The following is a 27,522-nucleotide window of genomic DNA, read 5'->3' as shown; positions in this document are numbered from 1 at the left end:
GGACTCAGTGAAGCCTGCCCCACCACAGTGTGCTGAGCAGCTTGATGTTATTCTGTTCTAAAGAATTATGTTGGGAGTCAGGCGGTAGCGCAGTGGGTTAAGCACAGGTGGCGCAAAGCGCAAGGACCAGAGTAAGGATCCTGGTTCGAGCCCCAGGCTCCCCACCTGCAGGGGAGTCACTTCACAGGCAGTGAAGCAGGTCTGCAGGTGTCTGTCTTTCTCTCCCCCTCTGTGTCTTCCCCTCTTCTCTCCATTTCTCTCTGTCCTATCCAACAATAACAACAACAATAATAACTGCAACAATAAAAAAACAAGAGCAACAAAAGGGAATAAATAAATAAAAATTAAAAAAAAAGAATTACGGTTTTTTAGAAAAAAAATTTTCTTTCTATTTTATTTGATAGGATAGAAGGATATTGGGGGGAGGGGGGAACCAGAGGGGGCGAGAGACAGACACCTGCAGATCACTCCTTGTGAAGCTTCCTCCCTGCAGGTGGGGACTGGGGGCTTCAACCTGGGTCCTTGTCCTTACACATTGCAATGCGTGCACTTAATGGGGTAGCCATTGCCTGGCCCTTATTCTTTATTTTTATTTATTTGTTTTAGATAGAGACACAGTGAAATTGAGAGGGGAGGGAAGAGAGAGATGCCTGCTGCATTGCCTTACCACTCAGAAAGCCTCCCTCATGCAGGTGGGGACCAGGGGCTTGAACCAGGGTCCATGTGCTTTGCAACATGTACAGTCGACCAGATATGTCACCGCCCAGCCCCCACGATTTATGTCTTGTTTAAAGGACTTCCTAAAGTGTTTCGTATTTTCAGATGTGTCTTGCTACCTCTGAACAGGGTGGACCAAGCTGGGCTGATATGTAAACAAGAGGGTGTTTTCCGAGTGAACTGCATGGACTGCCTCGATCGAACCAACGTGGTCCAAGCAGCCATTGCTCGAGTGGTCATGGAGCAGCAGGTAATCTGTGGTCTCTAGGTTACGGACATTTGTTGTTGTTGTTTTAAGACTTGTTTGCTAGGGTGGAGAGATGGCATAATGGTATGCAAAAGACTTTCATGCCTGAGGTTCAGAAGTTCCAAGTTCAATCCCTCATACCACCATAAGCCAGAGCTCAGCAGAGAGAGAGAGAGAGACTGATTCATGAGAGAATTAGAGCACCACCCTGGCATCTGCAATGCGGGGGATCAAACTCTAGATTCCCTAGGTAAGAGCCCAGTGCTTTATTCACTATGCCACCTCCTAGGCTGCGTATTTATTTTCAGCTTGTTTCCTTGGATTTCGACAAATAGTCAAATTTTTTTATCTGTAGAGTATTTATAACACACAGACATCTTTGTTGTATAGAAACATGGAATGCAAATTTTAGCAGAAATAATTTATGTGACATCTTTCTAAGTGTTCATTAAAAAAGTGTGTGTGGTGTGTGTGTGTGCGTGTGTGTGTGTGTGTGTGTTTGTGTGTGTGGTGTTTGTGTGTGTGTGTGTGTGCGTGTGTGTGTGGTGTTTGTGTGTGCATGTATGTGGTGTGTATGGTGGGGGGGGTGTGTGTGGTGTGTGTGCGCGTGTGTGTGCACGCGCGTGTGTGGTGTGTGTGGGGTGTGTGTGTGCATGTGTGTGGTGTGCGTGTGTGCTTGTGTGTGTGGTGTGCGTGTGTGTGTGTGTTTCGAGCTGGGAGGTAGTCTGCCCAATAGAGTGTAGCTGGAGCCCCAGATACAGCCATGTGGGGCACCAGGAACTCCGTGGGGAAGCTCCAGGCATGGTGGAGCAGTGCCATGGTGACAAAGTGATGACATCTTGCAAGGCCCCAGTATCACCAAAAAAAAAAAAGAAGGCTCGTGGTCTGGGAGGTGGCGCAGTGGATAAAGCACTGGACTCTCAAGCGTGAGGTCCGGAGTTCAAGCCCCGGCAGCACATGTACCAGAGTGATGTCTGGTTCTTTCTCTCTCTCCTCCTATCTTTCTCATCAATAAATAAATTTAAAAATCTTTAAAAAAAAAAAAAAGGCTCAATACTTTAAGATGTGGCACTGTATGGTCATTTACATTTTTTAAACTTTTTTGTTTTTTAGATTTTATACTTTTTTATCTTTATTTACTGGATAGAGACAGAAATCAAGAGGGGAGAGGGTGATAGAGAGGGAGAGAGACAGAGAGACACCTGCAGCCCTGCTTCACCTCATGTGAACCTTTCCCCCAGCAGGTGGGGACCAGGGGCTTGAACCCAGATCCTTGTGTACTATAGTGTATGCACTTAACTAGATGTGCCACCGCCAGGCCCCACACTAACAGTTATGGCCCGACTACTGCTGGTATTACTGTGATTCGCAGATGCAGGATGTTGAGTTCCATTTCATAGGCGGATTGAAAACAGACGGGCATAGTCACGTGAGCCCAGACACTGCAAAGCATATCCCAGCCTTCCTTTATTCAGCAATAGCCCTTCAACAAGGTTGGATCGCCAACGGTACTGGGTTTTGAAGAACTCTGCAAACATTTCTTTCACTTCAAGAACCTACATTGCTTATGAACGTGCTTCCTTTGCCGTCTGTACATCATGCTCCGAAGTCCTAGATTTCTAGCTAACCCACTACACTGTCCATTGCAGCTGAAAAAATTAGGTGTGCTGCCCCCGGAGCAGCCGCTGCCAGTGAAGTGCAACCGGCTCTACCAGATCATGTGGGCCAACAACGGGGACGCCATTAGCAGGCAGTACGCGGGGACAGCTGCTCTGAAGGTGGGTACAGGCAGACGCGTGTGGGGGTCATTCTCTGAGACGAGGAACATGGTTTATTTTATTTATTTGTTTGTTTTATTTTGCCTCGAGTCACTGGGGCTCGGAGCTGGCAATATGAATCCATTGCTTCTGGTCGCCTTTTTTTTTTTTTCCAATTCAATAGGACAGAGTGAAATTGAGGGTAGAGAGAGAGAAGATACAGAGCTGCTCGTGAGGTATTCTCCCTGCAGGTGGGGAGCCAAGACTCGAACCCAGGTCCTTGGGTGTAGTACTATGTGCACTTAATCAGCGGGCTACTGCCAAGCCCCGTAAAAGACAAGGTTTAAACCCATGTTTCTGAGAGAGGCAAGTGGAGGACTACAAGTGGTTAAGTCTGTGCGGTTGACTTTTTTCTGGAGTCTGATGACAGATAATTGCTAAAGAATATGGAGAGAGATCGAGAGAGAGAGAGAGAATACTGTTAGCCATAAAAAGAAGGACATTTTACCATTCACAATGACACAAGTGAACCTTGATAGCACTATGTTAAGTGAAATATGCGAGATAAAGGAAGAATTAACTGCCTGATCTCACTTCTCTGAAGCTGAACTCCTAGAAACAGAGTAGGTCTGTGCTTACCTCTGAAGCTGAACTCCTAGAAACAGAGTAGGTCTGTGCTTACCAGGTCAAAAGGTATAAACTTTCGCTTACAAGATGAATACATTCTGGGAGTCTTAGATTTGGCATGGTGAATTTTAGTTTAAAATTCGGTACTGTATAGTTGAAAGCTGACAGGAGAGATCTTAAGTGTTCTCATCACACACCTCACTATGTGAGGTGATAGACAGCAAACTGTTATCTGTACAGTGCGAACTTTTGCAATGCGCAAGGAAAAACCAAAGTTCTTTTCTGATTTTCCTTTGATACAGCATTTGTGTCAGTCTCTTCCATTCTAGATTTCGTCAAAGGTCTAACTAATTGGTGACATATTCTTCCCTAAATTGTCAATTTCAGGACAAGACCTTTTTTGTTTGTTTAAGAATTTATTTATTTATTCATGAGAAAGATAAGAGGGGAGAAAGAACCAGATATCACTCTGGTACATGTGCTGCTGGGGATTGAACTCAAGACCTCATGCTTGAGAAATCAGTGTGCCACCTCCCTGACCACTCAGGATAAGCCCTTTTTCTGGGATTATGTTAGATAGAAATAGTAGGGACTAGGGTAGAGTGATAGCATAAAGGTTATGCAAAGGGACTCTCCGGCCTCAAGCTCCACAGTCCCAGGTTCAATCCCACACCACCATAAGCCAGAGCTCAGCAGTGCTATGGTAAAAAATAAATAAGTACATATCTTTAAAAAAAAAAAAAAGAAAGAAAGAAAGAGAGAGAAAGAAATAGTGGGAACTGGGCGGGAAGAAAGATATTTTGCTTTTCTTGTCTTTAAGATGCTACATCTCTACAAAATTCTCTGACAGTTTTGTGGAAAAACAAGGGAAACACTTTTATTGTATTTATTTCCACCAGTGTATTGCTGGCGTTCAGTACCTGCATAAGTCCACTGCTCCCAGGTGTGGCTCACCCCACTTTTTTTCTTTCTGACAGAAACAGAGATAAAGGGGGAGAGAAATAACACAAAATGCCAAGAGTGACTTTACTTTAAACTACCATCTAACTGTGAAGTGTTTATGCCAAAAACAGCATGACTATTTACCAATATTTGGACCGAAGTCAAACCCTAGTAGATATTGTAACTACATGATGAAAATGTATAGAATTTCAATCTTGGGGGCCCGGGCAGTGGTGTACCCAATTAAGCACAGATATTACCACACACAAGGTTCAAACCCTTGATCCTGCCTATGTGGGGATGCTTCATGAGTGGTGAAGCAGATGTGCAGGTGTCTGTCTTTCGTTCTCCCTCTCTGTCTCCCCTTCCTCCCTCAATTTCTGTCTGTCCTATCAAATAAAGTAGAAAAGGGAGGTGGGGGAAATAACTGCCTAAAACGATGGATTCAGTCCTGGCACTGAGCTCCAGTGATAATCCTGGTGGCAAGAAAAAAAAGAAAAGAAAAAGAAAAAAAGGAAGAACATTTCAATCTTGAATTGAAACCCTCCATTGATTTTGGGGGCATTTTTTTTTATAACAAGGAAACACTGACAAAAATGATAACTTGGTACAACTCCACACAATCCCCACACCAGAACTCTGTGCCCCTCCCCTCCCCTGATAGCTTCCCTATTCTTTAGCCCTCTGGGAGTATGGACACAGGATCATTGTGGGGTGCAGAAGGTGGAAGGTCTGGCTTCTGTAATTGCTTCTCCACTGAACATGGGTGTTGGCAGGTTGATCCATACTCCCAGCCTGTCTCTCTCTTTCCCTAGTGGGGCAGGGATCTGGGGAAGCAGGACTCCAAGACACATGGTGGAGTCCTTTGCCCAAGGAAGTTGGGTTGGCATCATGGTATCATCTGGAACCTGGTGGCCTCTCCCAAGACTCCCAGGTTGAAAGCAGCTTCCTTGCAGAGCTCACTGCAGGTGTTGTCTCCAAGCCGTCATCTTGACTCTGTCCCTGGGAGAATTCTTATACTTGAAGAAGTTATCAAAAGGGGCCAGGCAGTAGCACACCAGGTTAAGTGCACATAGTATGAAGTGTGAAACCTGCACAAGGATCCCGGTTCGAACCTCTGGCTCCCCACCTGCAGAGAGGTTACTTCACAAGCAGTAAAGCAAGTCTGCAGGTATCTATCTTTCTCTCCCCCTCTCTGTCTCCCCTCCCCTCTCAATTTCTCGCTGTCTTATCCAATAAAACTGAAAAAAGTGACCGCCAGGAGCAGTGGATTCATAGTGAGCCCCACTGAGCCCCAACAATAACCCTGGAGGCAAAAAAAAAAGATAAAAAAAAAGATGAAATTATCAAAATAACCTTTTCCTTCACAGGGTGACTTTACAAGGACAGGAGAAAGGAAGTTAGCAGGCGTCATGAAAGATGGAGTTAACTCAGCGAATCGATACTACCTAAATCGGTTTAAAGATGCTTATAGACAAGCTGTTATAGGTAAGGAACAGAAATACTTTTTCGAGGCCGGGTGGTGTCGCACTTGGTTGAGCCTACACATTACAGTGCGCAAGGACCCGGGTTCAAGTCCCTAGTCCCTACCTGCAGGGGGAAAGCTTCACAAGTGGTGAAGCAGGGCTGCGGTTGTCTGTCTCTCTCCCTCTCAATATCCCCCTTCCTCTCAATTTCTGGCTGTCTCTATCCAATAAATAAAGAAAATTTAAAAAAAGAAGTTTAAAAAAAAAAAGAAATACTTTTTCTAAACATGTTATTCTTCTGTGACATAGTTACAAAAAGCAGTATTTATAGTTGCACCTTATAGTTGCGCAACCTTATCCAATATCCAAACGCAACCTTATAGTTGCGTTTCTGTATTTAACGTGTTACCTAATAAATTAGACTTATAACTTGGACTTGAAACTTTTTTTTTTTTCCACCAGAGCACTGCTCAGCTCTGGCTTATGGTGGTGCAGGGGATTGAACCTGGGAATTGAGAGGGCCTCAGGCACAAGAGTCTGTTTGCATAACCATTGTGCTATCTACCCCTGCCCAGACTTAAAACTTTTAAAACTATGTATTTATTTATGAAAGGGGGGAGAGAAGAAAAGAGAGCATCATTCTGTCATATGCAGAACTGACAGTCAAAACCAAGTCCTCATGATGATAAAGCCAGCACCGGAGCCACTGTACCACATCTCTGGCTGTAAGGTTAGATTTTATAAGAAGAGCAGACACTTATCTCATTATTGGTATTTCTCAGATGGCTGTTCATGCAACAAAATGTAGGGCTGAGGCTCCTGGAAAAGGAGTAAAGTAACCAAAACCTCAGCAAACAGAAAACTCCACCTTCTGTTTATTTTTTCATTACTCAAGGCTGAGGTGATAGCCTAATAAGATTTTTTTTTTTTTTGCCTCCAGGGTTATTGCTGGGGCTTGGTGCTGGTGCTATGAATCCACTGCTCCTGGAGGCCATTTTTTCCATTTAAACTGGATAGGACAGAGAGAAATTGAGAGAGGAGGGAAAGAGAGAGAGAGGAAGAGAAAGATAGCTGCAGCCCAGCTTCACCACTTGGGAAGCAAACGCCCCTGCAAGTGGGTAGCTGGGGGCTCGAACCGGGATCTTTGTGCGGGTCCTTGCCTTTCGTACTATGTGCGCTTAGTACCAGGTGCACTGTCACCCAGCCCCCATGAGATGATTTTATTTCCTTGAATGGCACTTATCAGATGTTCTTGTTGTAGAAAAACACACCATTTGTTCCTGTAACATGACTTAACGAGATTAGGTTATCAGATTTAGAGATTATCCTGCGCAGCTATTTATTGTCTTTGTTGTGAAGAGAAAGTGGGGTGTGGGCTTAATGCCTTGGTGTATTTTTAATTTAATTTTGCATTGCAATGAAAGTGTTACCTAATAGGATTAAAGTAAATGTAGATTTTTCTATATTAAATTAAATGAAAGAGCTTTGAGCTCTGTGACTATTCCTCCAGTCCTTTTTATTAGCCTAACAATTATGCCTGAAATCATGGAATCTAGCTAGGTTGGTGAAAGATTTGAGAAATCTCATGCTAGAGATTTTGGTCCAGGGACCAGGTGGTGGCACACCCAGTTGAGCACATACATCACTGTGATCAAGGACCCGAATTAAAGCCCCTGGACCCTTCCGGGCTAGTTTCACGGGCGGGAGACAGAGATGACCAGGGACTCATGGCTGAGCTGAGAAAGCAGTTCAATCTTTATTGACGAGCGGGGATGCGGCTCAGCAAACTAATCTAATCTAATCACAACTCATTTCTGTCTTGCATCTCTCTCCTCTGGTGGAAGAGTCAGGAACAAGGAAGTACGTATGATAGGGGGCAGGGAGAAGAAAGAAGCGAACCAGCAATGATGAAACCAAATGTCCCAGAGGCGGGGGTGGGGTGGGGGTGGTAGACCAAACCAATATCCCAGAGGCAGGGTATGCCCAGCCGACAGTGGACGTGCAAACAGAACACATAGCAAGCAACACAAGCGAACCCAATGTGATGATAAAATCAGAAGGTCTCACAAGCAGAATCCAGAAGCAGACCGACAGGACCCCACTTGCAGAAGAGCAGCTTCTTTCTCCCCCTCTTTTCCTCTCCTCCTCACTCAATTTTTCTGTCCTAGCAAATGAAAATGAGGAAATAATGACCACTAGAAGTAGTGGATTCTTCCTGTAGGCACCGAGCCCCAGAGATAACAATGCCATTAAAAATAAAGATGTTTGAAAGTCAGGCGGTAGCGCAGCGGTTAAGCGCAGGTGGCTCAAAGCACAAGGACCGGCGTAAGGATCCCGGTTGAAGCCCCTGGCTCCCCACCTGCAGGGGCGTCGCTTCACAAGCAGTGAAGCAGGTCTGCAGGTGTCTCTGTCTTTCTCTCTCCCTTGTGTCTTCCCCTCCTCACTCCATTTCTCTCTGTCCTATCCAACAACAAAGATATCAAGAACAACAATAATAAAAACTACAAAAATAAAACAACAAGGGCAACAAAAGGAAATAAATAAATATTTCAAAAATAATAATAATAAAGATGTTTGAGTGGCCATGCGGTGGCACACCTGGTTGAGTGCAAACATTATCATGCACAAGGACCCAGGTTCGAGCCCCTGCTACCCACCTGTGGGGAAGGGAAGCTTCACGAGTAGTGAAGCAGGTCTGTAGGTGTCTCCTCTCTCCCCTCTTTATCTCCTCTTCCCGTCTCAATATTTCTCTGTCCTATCTAATAAAAAAAAAAAAAGGAAGAAGGAAAAAAGGAAAGAAAGAGAGAGAGAGAGAAAATGGCTGCCAGAGTCAGTATATTCATAGTGCTAGCATTGATCCTCTGTGAGAACCCTGATGTCAACAAATTTAAAAAAAGAAAGAAAAGCTTGGTCCATTTGCAACAGGTAGGGCGCGCTCTGACTGGAAAAGTGGGTCTCAGCACTTTACTAGAGGCGAAAGAAGATGCCTGTCTTTTGCTGGTTGCTCTATGGCTGTTTGTCATTGAGGACGCTGGCCTGTTGCTCTCTCAGGTCACCACCCAGAGCAGCAGCTCCTCCTCACCCTGCAGCCGGGTCTCTTCAAGGTTGAGAGAGAGGCAAGCAGCGTTCTGTGCGCACTGCTTCCCCAGGCAGACGGGTGACTGTCAGGTCTTTCCCACAAGCCTCTTCTAGTCCCACTATTCCAGATAGCTATGGTAAATGGGGCTTCAGTGATCTGCGAAAGCTTGAATGGCATGCCATGCCTTGTCATTTTATTACTTTGTTTTTCCTGTGACTTCGGTAGGAATTTGTTTCCAGAATATAGTCTTCCTTTTTATTGGGGGGTGGAGGGGTGTCAAAGGGGAATGGGGCACCACTGGGGCTTCATTGCTCCGGGCTGAATTATTTTCATTATAATTTATTTTATAGAAACAGCCAGAAATTGAGAGGAAGGTGGAGATAGAGTGGGAGGGAGACAGAGAGACACCTGCAGCCCTGCTTCACCACTCGTGAAGCTTTCCCCCTGCAGGTGGGGACCAGGGGCTTGAACCTGGGTCCTTGCACACTGTAATGTGTGTGTTTAACCAGGAGTGCCACCACCCGGCCTCCCGGGCTGGTTTTTTCACATAGAAATAACAGCAGTGGGTAAAGACACAATAGCACTGAAAGTTACCCTCATGTAGTAATACTCTCAAGTGCTGTACTGGGACTTAAACATAGGTTGTGTGCATGGCAGAGGCCACCCCCAGGTGAGCCACCACCTGGTCCCCCTTAGTGAACTCTTTTTTTTCTTTCCCTCCAGGGTTATCACTGGGGCTCAGTGCCTGCACTGTGAATCTACTTCTCCTGTGGCTGGTTTTTTGATTTGTTGGATAGGACAGAGAAATTGAGAGAGGAGGGGAAGTTAGAGAGGGAGAGAGAAAGATAGACACCTGCAGACCTGCTTCACTGCTTGTGAAGCATTCCCCCTGAAAGTGGGGAGCCAGAGGATCAAATTGGGATCCTTGTGCTTAGTACTATGTCTGCTTTACGCAATGCACCACCACCTGCCCGCCCCCCCACCCCCACTTGTGAACTCTTAATTTGCAACCAAGGCATAATTAAAATGATTGTCTCCTGTCCTGTGGGTTGTGTTTTTAGTTCCATGGCCATTAACCCCTTTTTTGTTTTTGTTTTTGTTTTTGTTTTACCAGAGCACTAGTCAGCTCTGGTTTATGGTGATGTGGGGGATAGAATTGGAGACTTAGGAGCCTCAGGGAGTTGGGTGGTAGCGCAGTGGGTAAGCACACATGGTGCAAAGCACAAGGACCAGCGTAAGGAGCCTCAGCCATGAGAGCCACTTTGCATAAGCATTATGCTATGTACTCCCATCCCCATTACCCCTTAAAACAAAAAAACTTTATATTTTTATCTTTTTTTGTTGCTTATAATTTTGGCATCATTTTTTAAAGACATACTCAGTCCAAAGTCACAAAGATTTATGTGGGTGAAATACACTCATTACTTTGTTTGAGGCTGTTGGTCCAATCCCTGGTACCACACGGGAGTGCCACGGACAGCACCAAAGGGATATCCATGGATGGTGGAGCAGTGCTGTGGTGTCTCTGCTCTCTCAGCACCATGGACAGCACCAAGGGAGCTTCCGTGGATGGTGGAGCAGTGCTGTGCTGTCTCTCCTCTCAGCACCATGGACAGCGCAAGAGGGCCTTCCATGGATGGTGGAGCAGAGCTGTGGTCTTTCTGCCTAGTCCTCTCTCTCTCTTCCCCTACCATTTATTTATTTATTTATTTTAATATTTATTTATTCCCTTTTGGTGCCCTTGTTGTTTTATTGTTGTAGTTATTATTGCTGTTATTGATGTTGTCATTGTTGGATAGGACAGAAAGAAATGGAGAGAGGAGGGGAAGACAGAGAGGGGGAGAGAAAGATAGACACCTGCAGACCTGCTTCACCGCTTGTGAAGCGACTCCCCTGCAGGTGGGGAGCCGGGTGCTCAAACCGGGATCCTTACGCCAGTTCTTATGCTTTATGCCATGTGTCCTTAACCCACTGCACTACTGCCCACCTCCCTATTTCTTTTAAGTATAGAAAAAACAATAGAAGGGCTTGGGCAGTGGCCCATCCAGTTGAGTGTGCATGTTACCAGGAGCCTCCAGTTCCCACCTGCAGGGGGAAAGCTTCGTGAGTGGTGAAGCAGGTCCACAGTTATCTTTCCCTCTCTGTCTTAGCCTCCTCTCTCAGTTTTCCTGTCCTATCAAATAACAGGAAAAAATTAACTAAAAATAATATTTTAAGTTTAAAAAGAGCAAAAATGGGTAGGGGTAGGTAGCATAATGGTTATGCAAAGAGACTCTCATCCCAGGCTCAATCCCCTGGACCACCATAAGCTAAAGCTGAGCAGTGCTGGTGGGTTTGTTGATTTTGTTTTTATATTTTCTCTCTCTCTTTCTCAAAGTACATTTGTAAAGTAAGGTAGTAACAGAGGGATGGCAATATAGCTCACTTAGTGCACTCGCCTGAGGTTTAAGCCTGGCCCCCTCCACACTGAAGGAAGATTCAGTGCTGTTTCCTCTCTCCCTCGCTCTTTCTCTGCCTCTCTGTCTCTGTCTTACAGAAAAAAAAAAAAAGTAGTGATAGATATTAATACTTTCTACTCTAGATTTGATGCAAGGCATTCCAGTGACAGAAGATCTTTATTCCATATTTACCAAGGAGAAAGAACATGAAGCTTTGCATAAGGAAAATCAGAGAAGCCACCAGGAGCTCATTAACCAGCTCTTACAAAGTTACATGAAGTTACTGCTGCTCGATGATGAGAAATTCCACGGGGGCTGGGCCCTCATTGACTGCGACCCCAGGTGAGTTGGGATGATTTTCTGGTGATGTCGTAACAGCTTTCTGCTGTTGTCAGTTCTGACATTGGCAGTTTCCTACAATGCTGACGGCTTGGCAGTTTTTCACCAGCAGTGGAGCAATGCTGCAGCTGTCTCTCTCCCTCGCTCTCTTGCTTTTCACCCTCTATCCATAAAAAAAGGTGACCAGGAGTGGTGGAGACCCCTCGTGAGCCCCACTGATAATGCTGGTGGCAAACAAAGTAATAGGGCTGTGAACTAGAGTACATACTCGGTCCCCTGTGGTCACTGCTCCCCCAGACTCCCAGCTTCATCCAGGGCATGCACCCCCCGGGCCTGAGGTCATCTGGCCACAGGCAGGGCTTTGGTCTGAGTGACAGTTGCCCCCCCCCCCCAATCCCTGGCCCAGGGACTCTAATCCTGCTTGGCCGATGGCGGCAGAGGAGGTGGGTGACTCAATTCAGGGTGTGCTTCACAGGTATGGGGGATTCGCAGGGGTTGAGAGGATCTTAGCCAGTTGCCAGGGCCCTGAGATTAGACACGTCACCAAGGCGACGTTGGCGGCTGGACCTTCATGCACCATCTCCAGACCCTTAGGACAGCAGGCAGACATCAGAGTAATACAACCCTCTACTGCCTTTGGACAGAATCTCTGAGGTATCCAGACTTCACCCCGGGTCAGGATTTTGTGATAAAGAGACAGAGCCTGAAATACAAGCCTCACAGTATTTATTATTCAAGAGAATGTACCCTGTAGACAAATAACAAATAAAACATACTTCGCAAGCATAAATGCAAAGGTAACAGTCAGTAGGGTTTTCCAATAACAAGTATCAGGAAGCTGGGGGTCAGAAACCTCTTACCACAGCAGGTAGACAAGCACAACGAACAGAAAGTTGAGCACCGAGATGGCGATGACGCAGGCCTAGAAGCCGCTGTCCACGGGGAACAACACCACGAGCTGCCACGCGAAGAAGAGCGTCCCCCGGACCTTGCTGATGAGCCCAGTACAGCAGGCCGGTCCGCACCGGGGTCAGCGTGAAGGTCCAGCCGTGATCGTCGCCTTGGTGATGCCCGCCAGCACCGCTCCTGTCTGCCCACTGCCGCACTGGCAGGCTGTGGGCGCACATGCCCCAGGCTGCCACATGGGAGCATCCTGCAAAGCGCAACTGCTCTCCCTCTCTTCCACCTGCTGTCTAAAACAACAACTACTACTACTACTAGCGTTTGCCCTTCTTCCGTAGCCAGTCAACAGCGTCAGGTTGAGCCTGATGTCAACAATCCACAAGAAGTGGTGGAACCATGCAGGCAAGAAGCCCCCGGAGTTGCCGAAAACAAACCAAAAACCAAAAGCCCCAGCCAGGTTATTAAGACTAATAATGTTATGCAATATTCAGTTTTTTTAAAAGACTGAATTGAGAGCCTAGGTGTCGGCTCACCCAGATGGGAACACACATCACCATGCACAAGGACCTGGCTCCAGCTCCCTTCCGCCCCTGCAGGGGAAGCTTCTCAAGCAGAGAAACGAAACTTCCGGAGGCGTGGCCGCGGGGTAGCAGGAACTCAGAGTCGTTCCCGTTAAACCGGGGAAAAAAGTAAAATAAGACAAGAAAAAGGCATCGAAACCTCTACAGACTACAACCGGGGCTCCCTAGCCACAGGTGGGTGCAGGCGCGTAGCCGGAGTGGGGGGTGAGGGGGAAAGAGAGAGAGAGAGAGAGAGAGTGGGGGGCAAGGGGGAAAGAGAGAGAGACTCCCGGACACAGCTGCTCCTGGCAGCCGCGCCATCTTGGACGGTACTCAGCAGATCTTGGCTTCCAGGGAAGTTTCTAGGTGCTGGACGCTGACTTCGGGGGGCATCATCAGACTGTACTCATGAGCAGTAAGGGGCGCCCACCACTCCCTGCCCCCTGGCAGATCTGGGGGAAAGCTGATGAGAGCTGTTGATAAAGCCGCGTGGCCAGCCAGATGTGCCATATCTGAGTGACCAGAAGGGAACAAGTCAGCCCCCCCGCCGCCCCCAACACTGTCAAGCTCCAGAGGTCAGAGAATGGCCCCAAACACGGCGCCGAATCTCTATTCTACCCTTCCTCCCAGGCATGCAGTCTGCCCGGCAAAGCGCCGTATAGCTCCTCCTGCCCTCCTCGCACCTTCTTCTTCTCCTTCTCCTTCTCCTTCTCCTTCTCCTTCTCCTCCTTCTCCTCCTTCTCCTCCTTCTCCTCCTCCTCCTTCTCCTCCTTCTCCTCCTCCTCCTCCTCCTCCTTCTCCTCCTTCTCCTTCTCCTCCTTCTCCTTCTCCTTCTCCTTCTCCTTCTTCTTCTTCTTCTTTTTCTTCTTCTTCTTCTTCTACTTCTAGCATTTGCCCTTCTTCCGTAGCCAGTCAACAGCGTCAGGTTGAGCCTGATGTAAAGTTTCGAGACCTCCTTTGAATCTGGAGAGGTGGCAGTCGTTGACTATGTGGGTCATAGTCTGTCTGGAGCCGCAGGGGCAGTTCGGGTCGTCTCTGGCTCCCCAGCGAGGGAACATAGCGGCGCCCAACCACAGCGCCACCTGTTGGCTCAACTGTAGAGAGCACATTAGGGGTTGACGCCGGCTGGGCGCTTGAGAAGCCACGTTAAGGGGCTTGAAGACCTGGGACCGAGCCCCCACTCCCCACCTGTAGGACAAAGCATTGCAGGTGGTAAAGCAGGTCTACAGTCTCTCTCTCTCCCCCTCAACCCCCCCCCACTTCCTCTCTGCCCTAGCTAGTAAAAAAAAAAAAGAAAAGAAAAAGGGAAAACAGGGAGTCGGGCGGTGGCGCAGCGGGTTAAGCGCACGTGGCGCAAAGCGCAGGGACCGGTGTAAGGATCCCGGTTTGAGCCCCCGGCTCCCCACCTGCAGGGGAGTCGCTTCACAGGTGGTGAAGCAGGTCTGCAGGTGTCTGTCTTTCTCTCCCCCCTCTCTCTGTCTTCCCCTCCTCTCTCCATTTCTCTCTGTCCTATCCAACAACAAAGCAACGTCACAATGACAATAATAACCGCAACAAGGCTGCAACAACAAGGGCAACAAAAGGGGGGGGGGAATGGCCTCCAGGAGCGGTGGATTCATGGTGCAGGCACCGAGCCCAGCAATAACCCTGGAGGGAAAAAAAAAAAGAGAATGGGAAAACAGCTGCTAGGAATGGTGGATTTGTTGTGTAGGTACCAGCGACAACTCTGGTGACAGGGAAAAGAAAGTTTGGGGCCAGGTGGTGGTGCACCTGATTGAGCGCGCCTATCACCACTCGCAAGGACCTGGGTTCGAGCCCCCAGTCCCCACCTGCAGGGGGAAAGCTTTACCAGTAGTGAAGTAGGGCTGCAAGTGTCTCCCTCTCTGCCACCCCTTCCCTCTTGATTTCTGGCTGTCTCTATCCAATAAAGAAAGATAGTAAAAAAAAATTAGGGGGTCAGGCGGTAGCGCAGCAGATTAAGCACACGTGGTGCAAAGCGCAAGGGCCAGTGTAAGGATCCTGGTTCGAGCCCCTGGCTCCCCCACTGCAGGGGAGTCACTTCACAGGCGGTAAAGCAGGTCTGCAGGTGTCTTTCTCTTCCCCCCGTCTTCCTCTCCTCTCTCGATTTCTCTCTGTCCTATCCAACAACAAACATCATAAACAGCAACAATAATAACCACAACAAAGCTACAACAACAAGGGCAACAAAAGAGGAAGAAAAAAAACTGGCCTCCAGGAGCTGTGGATTCATGGTGTAGGCACTGAGCCCCAGCAATAACCCTGGAGGCAAGAAAAAAAAATTAAAGAAAAGAAAAAAGTTTGAATGCATGAATCTAAAAGCTCAGAACTGCCAGCTGCTACATTTTCCTTCAAATATGAGAGAGATGCGAAGATCTTCTCAAATGTACGGAAGCTCTAACAATTTGCCATCACTTCCTGCCTTGAAATAATCACTGATAAGGAGCCTCAGATGAAATGCAGCAGAAGAGGAACGCCAAGTAACTGAGGTGAGCAGTGGTAGTAAAGGGAAGAGCTAAATCAAGCAGTACAGCAAAGGTTTTGTTTTAATATTTTATTTATGATCGGATAGAGACAGAAATTGAAAGGGGAGGAGGAGATAGGGAGACAGACACCTGCAGCTCTGCTTCACCACTTGTGAAGCTTTTCCTCTGCAGGTGGGGACCGTGTTGTATGCTTTACATTGGGTAGTTCTCCCCCACCAAGAGAATTGCATCAATCCTGTTAATTTCGCGGCCCGCTTGGCCCTGCCCCTAGGAAACCCGCCAGAGTTCCAGAGTTGAAGAGTTCCTGAGTTCCAGAGAGAGAGTTGGAGGGTTCCTGAGTTGGAGAGTAAGAGGGAGTGCTTGTGCCGCCGCAAAGAGACAGCAACAGGACCGGGGGCTTGAACCTGGCTCCTTGTGCACTGTAATGTGAGCCCTTAACCAGGTGCGCCACCACCTGGCTCCAGCAGCAACGTTATTTTTATTCTGTATTTAGACAAGCTGGGGGTGTGCTCAGGGTGTATGGCTGTAGACTTATTCTGTATTTAAATATTGTATAATGATTTGGATTAGTGATTTAATTTTGATTTACAAGATTTCAAATAATAGGGGTGTAATTCCATAATATTCCCACACTCAAGTTTTGTGTTCTTATCCCCTCTGTGGGAAACTGCAGTATTTCTCCCATGGTCACAGATATGGGTTGACTTTATAGCTATATATGACTATATATATATATATATATATATATCCCTTTTTTGGCCTGTCTTTTCCTACATTCCTGCCTTCACCTCCTTTCTAAGTCACACCTATACCTGTTACTACTTTCGAGCATCCTGCCTTTTTTCCTCTTTTCTCTCAGATCAGAGAAACAATACCTGGCTTCCTCTGGTGTTTTCTAGACTTGCTTCCCCAATACTGTATATTCATACTCATACTTTAGATATTTAGGATGTATTTTATAGGGGTATATTCATATGATATATTGAATAATATGTATCATAATATGCTTTGTAATATAAAATACATATTAGGCCTATGGACCTCCACCCCCCCCCCCCGCCGCAGATTGAATGACAGATCAAAAACATGTCAAAAGATTGAAGTCCTGAGAATGGGAGAGACGCCACTTAAACCGTCTGCCAGCGGGCCACCCCTGGATGCAGTTCTCCGCAGCGAGGGTGGGGGCAGTGTGTGCGGCCCCCGTGAACGATGGTGGGTTGGCTCCAGTGTCTGTTTGAGGGCTCTCCCCACCGTGGTAGATAAAGCAGGGTGTCTCCCAACCCCCTGCACTTCTTCTAGCGTTTGCCCTTCTTCCGTAGCCAGTCAACAGCGTCAGGTTGAGCCTGATGTCAAGTTTCGAGACCTCCTTTGAATCTGGAGAGGTGGCAGTCGTTGACTATGTGGGTCATAGTCTGTCTGGAGCCGCAGGGGCAGTTCGGGTCGTCTCTGGCTCCCCAGCGATGGAACATAGCGGCGCACCGGCCATGGCCTGTTCGATAGCGATTGAGGAGGGCCCGATCATAACGTGCTAGGTCAGAGCCGGGTTGACGCTTGCAGGGGTCTGTGATGAGGTGTTTGTTCTTTACCTCAGCTGACTGCCAGCTCTGTTTCCAAGAGACTGGAACAGAGAAGTTCAGTGTAGGCGTAGGGGACCAGACTGGGTGACGAGACGTCAAGCGTTGGACAGGGTGGGTGAAGATATCCGCGTATATTGGCAGGTCCGGTCGAGCGTAGACGTGGGAAATGAGCTTAGATGATGCCGCATCCCGACGAATATCTGGCGGGGCGATGTTGCTAAGAACTGGCAGCCATGGAACCGGGGTGGAACGGATGGTTCCAGAAATGATCCTCATGGAGGAATGTAATTTGGAATCGACCAAGTGGACATGGGGGCTACGGAACCATCCTGGGGCACAGTATTCTGCAGTGGAATAGCATAATGCCAGAGAGGATGAATTATTCTGCACTGAAATAGCTCCACTGCAGAATTCTATTGAAGGTGAATATTCAGAGACTGGAAGTGACCGGGCAGTGCCTTGGCCCCGCAGGTAGGGGTTCACCCCATCTCTAGCTCCGTGAAGCGCCGCAGTTCCGGTACCCAGACCACCGGATTCTCCGGCTGCTAGGCGACCGGCTGCGCATGCGCACTGGCCTGCCGCTGCGGCTCTGCTGCAGGCTGACCACTTCTCGCGGTAACTGAGCCGGGCATGCGCGCTAGGAGGCTGGCGCGCTAGGAGGCTGGCGCGGCGGCGGCAGCATGGATCGCTCCCACCCGGGCAGAGGCCGCGGGCGCCGCAGGCCGGAGCTTCGCAGCCATCGATTCCACCCGGGCGCGATGCCGCGGGCGCCCAGGGCCTCGCCGGCCGCCCAGCCGGCCCCCAGAGCGGGCGCGAGCAAGGCGGCGCCGGGCGGCTGGAGCTTCGCGCTGAGCCCGGCGCTGCGGACCGGCCTGCTGTACGCGGGCGTCCTCGTCAAGGTCCCGGTGACGCTCTTCTTCGCCTGCCAGCTCGTGGTGTTCCCGGTGCTGCTGGGCCTGTCCGCCGAGGACAGCAGCTTCTACGCCTGCGTCGTCGCCATCTCGGTGCTCAACTTGCTGTTCGTCGCGTTCGTCTACCTGCTGTGGCACGAAGCCCGCCCTGGGCCGCCGCCGCCGCCGGCCGACGAGGAGTAGAGCCGGGCCGGCCGCTGCCCCGGGGTCTCCGCCCTGGGAGGGCTCCCCCACGCACGGGGTGGGGCGGGGTGTCTGTCTGTCTGTCTGTCTGTCCGTGTCTGTGTGTCTGAAATGCCCGGGGCCCCGCTGCCCCCGCGCCATCGCCGCCCATCGAATCTGAACCGCCCCGGGGGCCCAGAGCCTCGCTCCCCGCCATGGACAAGCCCCGGGTGCGAGTCGGAGCGGGTGCGGGCGCCGCCACCCCCGGCCCGGGCTTCATGGCCTCCCCCCACCCGCGCCGAAAAGCGAGCCCCAGACCAAAACCCTGCTAGGAGAGTGCCCCCCGCCGCCCGCCTCCGGACGGGAGAAGGTGAGTGGCGGGAGGCCGGCGCGGGGCCATCGCCGCCATCGCCCTCCGCTGCCCCCATCGGCTCCCCCTCATCTGGTCGTCTTCCCCCCGCGCCATGAGCATGCAGTGCGGAGGGGTGTCGCCTTTAGGCAGGGGGACGGGTCTCGTGCGCGAGTCTAGGTCGCTAGTGTGCCTGCCACGCGGCTTCCGTAGCTGTACTGTTATTGTCGTCGCCGTCCTTGTCATCAGAGACGCAAGTCGAGGGGGGAGGGGGAGGTAGGGAGAGAGGCATCGCAGCCCTGCCTGGCCGCCCAGGGCCTTGAACCCAGATGGCGGCGCCTGCTAGGTGTCCGTCTCTCAGCGTACTCACTCACCGCCAGCTCCAGCCGTCGTGTCCCGGGTGTGTCTGCTCGGAGCGGGCGGCTAATTCTCCCCCTTCCCTGTCCGCAGCCTCATGGACGCCACTCACAGGGACGTGGAGGTGCTCCTGCTGCTGTCCAACGCCGCCTACTACATCGCCTAGTACGTGACTCCCGCAGCTTCCTTTCCTGGTGCGGGGTGTATTGATCATTATCTCCTCTGTCACTCACAAAGCAACCGTTTCAATATGCGTGTCTAACCCACCGGGTAAGGTTGAAGTTGGGTGGGTTTTGTGTTGTGTGAGTCGTCCTCAGACGGAGGATGCGTGCTCATTGAGAAAGAGCACCAGCGCGTCATGGCGGGGCTCCAACTCCCGACCTCGCTTAAGAATCCAGCGAGGGGAGCCCGGCGGTGGCAGAAAGCACAAGGACCAACATAAGTTCAAGCCCCGGCTCCCCATCTGCAGGGGAGTCGCTTCACAGGTGGTGATACAGGTCTGCAGGTGTCTGTCTTTCTCTCCCCCCTCTGTCTTCCCCCTCCTCTCTCCATTTCTCTCTGTCCTATCCAATAACGACGACAGCAATAATAATAATGATAAACAACAAGGGCAAGAAAAGGGGAAAAAATAGCCTCGAGGAGCGGTGGATTCATAGTGCAGGCACCAAGTCCCAGCGGTAGCCTGGAGGCAAAAAAATAATAAATAAAAGGAAAAAATCAAATAATCCAATGTCATGTTCACTGCCATGTCCTGGGCTCTTTTAACTGCATAGTAATTACTAATGCTATACCTGAGATACATTGCTAACTACGATAATCCTGTTTTTTACTCTTTCTCTTCAGTTACGATGATGAAATTGACAAAGTAAACCAGTATCAAAGGCTTAGTCTAGAAGACCTGGAAAAAATAGAAATAGGTATGTCATCACATGGTAAACAAGCCGGAAAGCAAGCACGGAGGGTCAGGTTAATCAAGTAGCCTCTAAGACCAGAAAGAGTGACGTCCCTGCCATCACTTAGAGATCAATGATGGATACATTCTATAACAGTTACAGTCCTCCTCTTTTTTACTTTATAAGATCAATGTAAGGCTCAAGGAATAGCTGATAATTAGGACAAAAAGAAGGTGGGGGGAGTCAGCATAATGGTTATGCAGAGTCTCTTGAGGCCTGAGGCTCCAGAGTCCCAGATTCAATCCTCTGCACCACCATAAGCCAGAGCCGAGCAGTGCAGTGATTTAAAAAAGAAATTTTAACTTTATATTCTCAGTATTTTCTGTGCTCCCCTTTAGATTATGAGAAAAGTGCTATATAGAAGCCCAAGACATAGGAGAGCACAGGGTGTATGCGTGAAGACCTGGGTTCGAGCTACCCAGCCATTCACAGGGGAAGCTCAGGAAGGGGGTGGATATTTTCAGGTCCTGGTGCTTGGTGGTGGTGAAGGACCTAGGCTGGAGAGGAAAGAGCTTTGCAGGAGACTGAGAACATTTTATACGTGTACCAACTACTATATTTATTATAAACCCCTTAATTCCCCCAATTGAAAAAGTTTTTTTTTTACTAAGAGAGGGGAAAAAAAAAAAAAAAACAACCATTACGTAACTGAAGAATGCGTGTTATCTCAGAAGAGTAAAAAGAACAAGTCCCGTGAACGGTGTCTCACACATCTTCATCTGCATCTCTAGGTCCTGAGCCCACTCTCTTCGGAAAGCCGAAGTTCTCCTGCATGCGACTGCACTACAGGCATCAAGAAGCCAGCGGCTATTTCCACACACTGAGAGCTGCCACGCGCAGTCCGGACGAGGACGGCAAAGGTAAGGCAGAGGCAGCTGCTCCGTGACTCGTCCGCCAAAATGGGTTGAGGGGCGTATATGCTGTCCCTGGCCGACGCTCCAGGGGGATTAACCTTGAGCTCTGAGACCTTGAATTGCAGCTTTATTCCCCGCACCACAGCAGGGGATTATCTGAACTGACTCAATTTGGGGCACGGGAAGCAATGATGGAATTTTTTATTTAGCCACGTGGGTGTCGCGTTTCCCTACACCTCAGACTGTGGGCAGGGACCTTCTCTTGTTCATTCACGGTTAGTGCCTGGATAAAGCACACTGTTCGGGCAAACGAGACTTAGCATAACCTTCAGCTCTGATTAACTTGGTTCTCTACTCTGTTAAGACTTACTTTACGGGAGTCAGGTGGTAGTGCAGCGGGGTAAGCGCAGGTGGCACAAAGCGCAAGGACTGGTGACCGGCTGCGTAAGGATCCCGGTTCGAGCCCCCGGCTCCCCACCTGCAGGGGAGTCGCTTCACAGGCGATGAAGCAGGTCTGCAGGTGTCTGTCTCTCTCCCCCTCTCTGTCTTCCCCTCCTCTCTCCATTTCTCTCTGTCCTATCCAGTGACGACAACAATAACAACTACAACAATAAAACAAGGGAAACAAAAAGGGAAGAAGTAAATAAACTTTTTTTTTAAAAAAAAAAGACTTACTTTAGGATATTTGGAATTAATAGAGGGATTTGCAGCAAACGGGTTTTCTATCTAGTTTTAAGACCACAAACTTCATGTCAGGTTCTGGGCTAGAATTACAAATCTTCAGCATGTTGTTGGGGCTCCAGCTGTCGTGTTTGCGTTTCAGACACCCTTCAGTGCATTGCAGAGATGCTGCAGATCACCAAGCAAGCTATGGGGTTGGATGTGCTGATAGTTGAAAAAAAACTCGAGAGGTGAGTCGTCTTTGATTCTTCCCTCACCAGTAAAGACATCAGCATCCAGAGTTTTACACAACATTATGTGGCATGTTCTTTAGAAGGACTTGTCAAATTTCTAGGGTTCAGAAAGCTTTTCGTTTCATTTACGGTCACAAATGATATATTCAAAACTCATGAATAGGAGCTGGGCGTGGTGCCACCTGGTAGAGTGGACATGTTACCGTGTTCAAGGACCCAGGTTCAGCCCGCCCCACCTCCCCCAAGTCGTCCTGCAGGGGGAGAACCGTACAAATGGTGAAGCAGTGCTGCAGGTTATCTTCCTCCCTCCCTGCTTCCCCTCCTTCCTTCTTAGTTTTTCTCTGTCAAAAAGAAAAAAGGTGGAGGTAAATATCATAATGGTTAGTCCCAGGTTCAGTCCCCTGCCCCACCATAAGCCAGAGCTGAGCATGACTGGCAAAAAACAAACAAACAAAAAAACACCATGAATATGCTCATGAGAGGAGCATTTATCCAGAGAAAGTAAAAGTAGAGAGCTAATTAAACACTAGAGTTTTGCATGTGGGCCGAGGATATTCCACTGCTGAGCAAGTCTCGTGGCCCACGTTCCAGTAGCAAAGAGCCGTCTGTTAGACAGAGGAAGATCCTGTTCAGTGTTACCAGTAACCACTGTGTCGGGACTCCAGCGGCCCCCATTCCTATGTGATCACGACTGCAAAGGGCACTAAAAGACTAGTTCTCATAAACATCTCGTCTTTTCAAATAAATTCAGCCAACCCACAGGTAGCCTAGAGATGGAACTCCCCCAGTTACCTGTCCCTTACTCCAGCCAAACTGGAATGGGTGTGGGCAGCTCAGTCCAAGGTGTGGAAGTTTTCAGCACTCATGGTAAGAAAGATGGAAATTATTGTTGGTGGAATCGAGGCCTTACAAATGGAATGTCACTGCTGGTTCACTTTTTCGTGTGTGTGTGTGTGTGTGTGTGTGTGTGTGTGTGTGTGTGTGTGTGTGTGTGAGAGAGAGAGAGAGAGAGATAGATGGAGAGAGACAGACCCCATTTAGATCTCAGGTAAACTGAACACTGTCCCCAGCTGGCAGCCACTTGTGGCTGTGGAGCCTTTGAAATGTGCCAAGCCTGAATTTGGGTATGTTGTGATTGTGAAGTACTGTGCATAGCTGTTGCTGAGACTTACTGGGAAGGAGTGAGCTACCTTTCAACTAGAGATATGATTCAACTGCTAGAGCATTGGGCTCCGATTCCTGGTTCAGTTCCCTGCATCAGATGTGCCAGAGTGTGCTCTGGTTTTTCTCTGCTGTCTCACGTGGAACTCTCTTCCATATGTAATCAGTAATATAAATCTTAAAAACAGGTATCTCAAAAAATTGCATTAATCCTCTTTTAATACCATGATCAATCCATAGTGTTTTGACAGCGTGATCTACCCATAGTGTTTTACCAGTTAGTAACGCACTGCCTTCATGAAGTTGGAACTGACTTCAATTAGTTTTCACTTCTACTAATTGCAACCAGTAGACTGGATCCCATAGTGAATCCCATCTCTCTCTCTCCTGATTTATAGGAAAAGCAGTAAACCTCATGAAGATATCATTGGCATCCGATCACAAAACCAAGGGTCTCTAGCCCAAGGCAAAAAATTTTTAATGAGCAAATTTTCATCTCTAAATCAAAAAGTGAAACAGACCAAATCCAATGTAAACATCAGTAATCTACGAAAGCTAGGGAACTTCACAAAGCCTGAAGTGAAAGTTAACTTTCTCAAGCCAAACTTAAAAGTGAATCTTTGGAAATCAGATAGCAGTCTTGAAACCATGGAAAGCACAGGTGTGATGGATAATAAAGTGCAAGCAGAGTCTGAAGGGGAAACGTCTTCCGATAACGACTCGTACCACTCCGACGACTTCCTCACAAACTCCAAGTCTGACGAAGACAGGCAGCTAGCTAACTCTTTGGAGAGCGTGGTCCCAGTAGACTACGTCCTCCCGAGCTGTGGTATCATAGCTTCGGCACCTCGCTTAGGCAGTCGATCCCAGTCTCTTAGCAGCACTGACGTTAGCGGCCCAGCTCCTTCAGAGATCATGGGCGCTCGTGGAAGTGGGCTTGGAAAGAGTTCTGACTCTCCTCTGACAAAAAGTCCTTCGGCCGACAGCATAAGCGTATTGACTGGCTTTGCCAAGCCTGTGGACGTCTACTGCCACCGATTTGTACAGGACGCACAAAACAAAATGACCCAGCAGCTCTCGGGGGCCAAGTCTGTTTCTCAGCAAGAAAATGAGAGAAACCAAGTGTCCGACGCAGCTTCTGGCCAAGAAACTCCATCAGAATCAGCAGGACAGGTACTTCCGCGGCCATCGCAGTTAGATGTGTCGTCTTCAACTGGCCCACAGTTCTTGTCAGTTGAACCAGCCCTCCCGGCTGTATCTCAAAAGACCCCTGGTTCTGGATCCAGCATGACTGACCCCGAGACAGGGCTTCGTGTAACTCCTTCCCCGTCCGAGAGCAGCAGCAGAGCCGTCTCTCCCTTTGCAAAGATTCGCAGTTCCATGGCCCAGGTCGCTACTATGACCCAGGCGGGATTGACGCAGAGGATAAACTTTGCGGTGGCAAAGGTGCAGAAGAGCCCTGCAGAGCCTGAGATGGCGAACGAAATTCAGCAAAATGAACTGAAAACTATGTTTACGCAGTGTCAAACACGCGTCATTCAGATTTAGCTGTCAGCCCGAGAACCTCCGGTTCTAAGGAAGTCTCACACAGTAGGCGCTTTTAACTTGTCCTGTCTTTGAGTCTAGGGACAACTAATTACGTCTGTCGGGCCTTTAAAAGGAGTCTGAACTTGAGTGTCTCGAGGTTTGGGGAGTAAACGGCAGGAGTGCATAGTCCTAAAATGTATAGATCTGAGTAGCTTACACTACAGAGTAGTTTGTCTCTTGGCAAGTAATAATTTTTTTTTTTTTTTTTTGAATGGGTGAGTAGAGTGTATGAAGTTGACGCATTTAAAAAAATGGGTATGAAGGCAGTTAAGGAATATATACTTTTTGTAATTTGGCTTTATTCTGTCAAGTTCTGTATTGTCTAAAAGGTACATTTTAGTTTTTAGTGACTTGGAAGTGTTAATAGTATGGAAAAACATTTCTAATATAGAGAATTTAGTTCAAATGATCTGACCATTCCCTTTGAAAAGCTCGTTGATACTTCGGTCACTGCAGTCAAATGTCTGCCTATTCAATCTTAATTTTCCCAAAATACTGTCACCTCTTATACCCAGGACTACAAGTGCTGAATACTTGCCAACCATTCAGAAAACCTGGGGCATCAGATGTGGACGTCGGCCCATATTTAATCCTGTTTTCAGGAGTGTAAGTACATTTGTTGGATATAGGTAATTAATTCCCAGTGGAATCTTGAGGTGGCAGTTCTCTCCGGGGGACATTCCTTAACACCTGTAAATTATCACAACTAACTGGTAAAAAAAAAAAATATGAAGCATGGTTGTCCTAAAAAGTGGCTTTTCTGACTATCACCCTAACCGTATGTAGCCAGGGCTTCTGTAAGTCCACAAAACAAGGGAGTTGCACACCTTACTCCAAACAAGTATTGGTTGATGTTATCCTTAAGTGTTACAGTTGAAGTGATTCTCAGCTAACATTGTCTATTGTAACTTGTGTTTCCACTTTTGTCCTAACATTGACAAGTATTTCCACTTTTGTTATTTATTAGTGGTGTCCTTTTTTTTTTTTTTTGAAGTGTAAAATGTTGTGACTATTTAAAATAAAATACCATTGGAATTTAAGTGTTAATGTATACTTAACAATTCCTTGAAAACCATCGTAAGGGGTTTGGTTTTAAATCAGGTTCAAGAATTCATAAATTTGCTATGTAAATGAGTACTCCCAAGTCTTTCTAAATTTCACAATTTTGAATTTTTCATTATAAATATGAAATACATCACAAACCATCAGAATTCAAAACCCAGGGGCCAGTTGGTGGAGTAGACATCACAGTGCACAAGGACCCAGTTCCAAGCCCTTGGTCCCCACCTGCAGGGGAAAAGCTTCTTGTACAAGTGGTGAAGCAGGGTTGCAGGTGTCTGTCTCCTCTCAATTTCTTTTTCTCCAATATATATATATATATGTTTTTCCCTCAGGGTTACTGCTGGGGCTCAGTGCCTGCACCATGAACCCGCTGCTCCTAGAGGCTTTTTCCCCCTCCCCTTTTTGTTGTAGCCTTGTGGTTGTTCTTGTTGTCGTCCTCGTTCGCTGTTGGATACGACAGAGAGAAATGGAGAGAGGAAGGGAAGACAGAGAGGGGGAGAGAAAGACACCTGCAGACCTGCTTCACCACCTGTGAAGCGACTCCCCTGCAGGTGGGGAGCTGGGGCTCGAACTGGGATCCTTCCAACCAGTCTTTGCGCTTAACCGCTGCACTACCGCCCAATCCCCTTCTCCAGTGTTTTTAAAATAAAACCCAAGCACTCCCACCTGCGATGGGGTTGCTTCACAAGCAGTGAAGCAAGTCTACAGATGTCTTATCTTTCTCTCCCCCCTCCTCAATTTCTGTCCTATCCAATATAATAGACTTTCCATCCACTGAAATTGAATGCATTTTTCTCCCCACAAGCAAATTTTCTTGAATATTGAAAATGTTAAGAGCCCCTATATCACAGAAGAAAATAGAGGGCCAGGGTCATGAAAGTGTGCCTCAGGTCCATAGAAATTAGTTCCGGGAGTCGGGCTGTAGCGTAGCGAGTTAAGCGCAGGTGGTGCAAAGCACAAGGACCGGCGTAAGGATCCCGGTTCCAGCCCCCGGCTCCTCACCTGCAGGGAATTCGCTTCACAGGTGGTGAAGCAGGTCTGCAGGTGTCTGTCTTTCTCTCCCCTCTTCTTCCCCTCCTCTCTCCATTTCTCTCTGTCCTATCCAACAATGATGACATCAATAGCTACAACAATAAAACAACAAGGGCAACAAAAAAGGGAATAAATAAGTAAATATTAAAAAAAAAAAAAAAAAGAGAGAAATTAGTCCCAAGACTTCTGAGGGCATGGCCATGGACTAGTGGTGGTTACAGGCCAGCTTACGCTCACATGGCGCGAAGCTCAAGGACACACCAAAGGATCCAGCTCTGGCTCGAGCCCCTGGCTCCCCACCAGCGGAAGGAGAAGTTGGGTCACTACACATCTTTCCAACATCTTCCCCTCCTCTTGATTTCTCTCTGTCCTATCTCACAACAGCAGCAATGACAACTATAATAGCAACTATAAACAAGGACAACTAAAGGGAAAAAATGGCCTCCCGGAACAGAAGATTCGCAGTGTAAGCACCGAGCCCCAGTGATAACCCTGGAGGCCGAGGCCAAAAATAAAAACTAGGAAGAAGAGCAATAATAATCACCTGAAAGTTCAATTTAGGACCAGGATCGCCTCAAAAATTCCCCAAGCCACAGGTTGAGTACAAAGTGTGGCTCGTGGATAGAAAGGCTGAGGGAGAGACGCCTTCCTCGGGAACAGCTAGTGCCGGTCCAGGGGCTTGGCAGCTAAGAAATTAGTTCCAAGATTTTGAAGATGTTTAGTTCTATTTGCTACCTACTTGGGAGTCAGGGCGGTAGCGCAGCGGGTGAAGCGCACGTGTGCAAAGCCCGAGGACCGCCATAAGGATCCTGGTTCGGGCCCCCGGCTCCCCACCTGCAGGGGAGTCGCTTCACAGGCGGTGAAGCAGGTCTGCAGGTGTCTAACTTTCTCTCCCCGTCTTCCCCTCCTCTCTCCATCTTTCTGTCCTATCTAACAACAACGACATCAATTACAACAATAACTACAACAATAAAAAACAAGGGCAACAAAAGGGAAAATAAATATAATAAATAATAATATATAA

General features: G+C 48.2%; 1 protein-coding gene across 5 annotated transcripts in view; it reads left to right on the top strand.

Annotated features, from left to right (window-relative positions):
* The window catches only part of INPP5F (inositol polyphosphate-5-phosphatase F), a 116,469-nt gene extending 91,025 nt beyond the window's left edge, over nt 1-25,444 (top strand). Inside the window, exons 12-21 of one of the 5 annotated variants that reach the window (XM_060171175.1) lie at nt 847-967; nt 2,614-2,742; nt 5,661-5,778; nt 11,417-11,615; nt 19,029-19,100; nt 19,779-19,852; nt 20,620-20,748; nt 21,566-21,653; nt 23,216-24,407; nt 24,920-25,444. In XM_060171175.1, the coding sequence (XP_060027158.1) occupies nt 847-967; nt 2,614-2,742; nt 5,661-5,778; nt 11,417-11,615; nt 19,029-19,100; nt 19,779-19,852; nt 20,620-20,748; nt 21,566-21,653; nt 23,216-24,365 (2,080 nt within the window). In that variant the 3' untranslated portion in view covers nt 24,366-24,407; nt 24,920-25,444. Of the gene's footprint in view, nt 1-846; nt 968-2,613; nt 2,743-5,660; nt 5,779-11,416; nt 11,616-12,477; nt 12,804-12,876; nt 13,726-19,028; nt 19,101-19,778; nt 19,853-20,619; nt 20,749-21,565; nt 21,654-23,215 lie in introns of those variants that run through there. The other 4 variants (XM_060171176.1, XM_060171178.1, XR_009544624.1 and 1 more) reach the window with 4 other exon arrangements.
* Nucleotides 25,445-27,522: the final 2,078 nt, after the last annotated feature.

This window comes from Erinaceus europaeus, chromosome 14 (assembly GCF_950295315.1).
Source record: "Erinaceus europaeus chromosome 14, mEriEur2.1, whole genome shotgun sequence".
Classification (NCBI taxonomy): domain Eukaryota; kingdom Metazoa; phylum Chordata; class Mammalia; order Eulipotyphla; family Erinaceidae; genus Erinaceus; species Erinaceus europaeus.
Note: the sequence above shows the minus strand (reverse complement) of the source record. Positions and strands in the feature narration are given on the sequence as shown.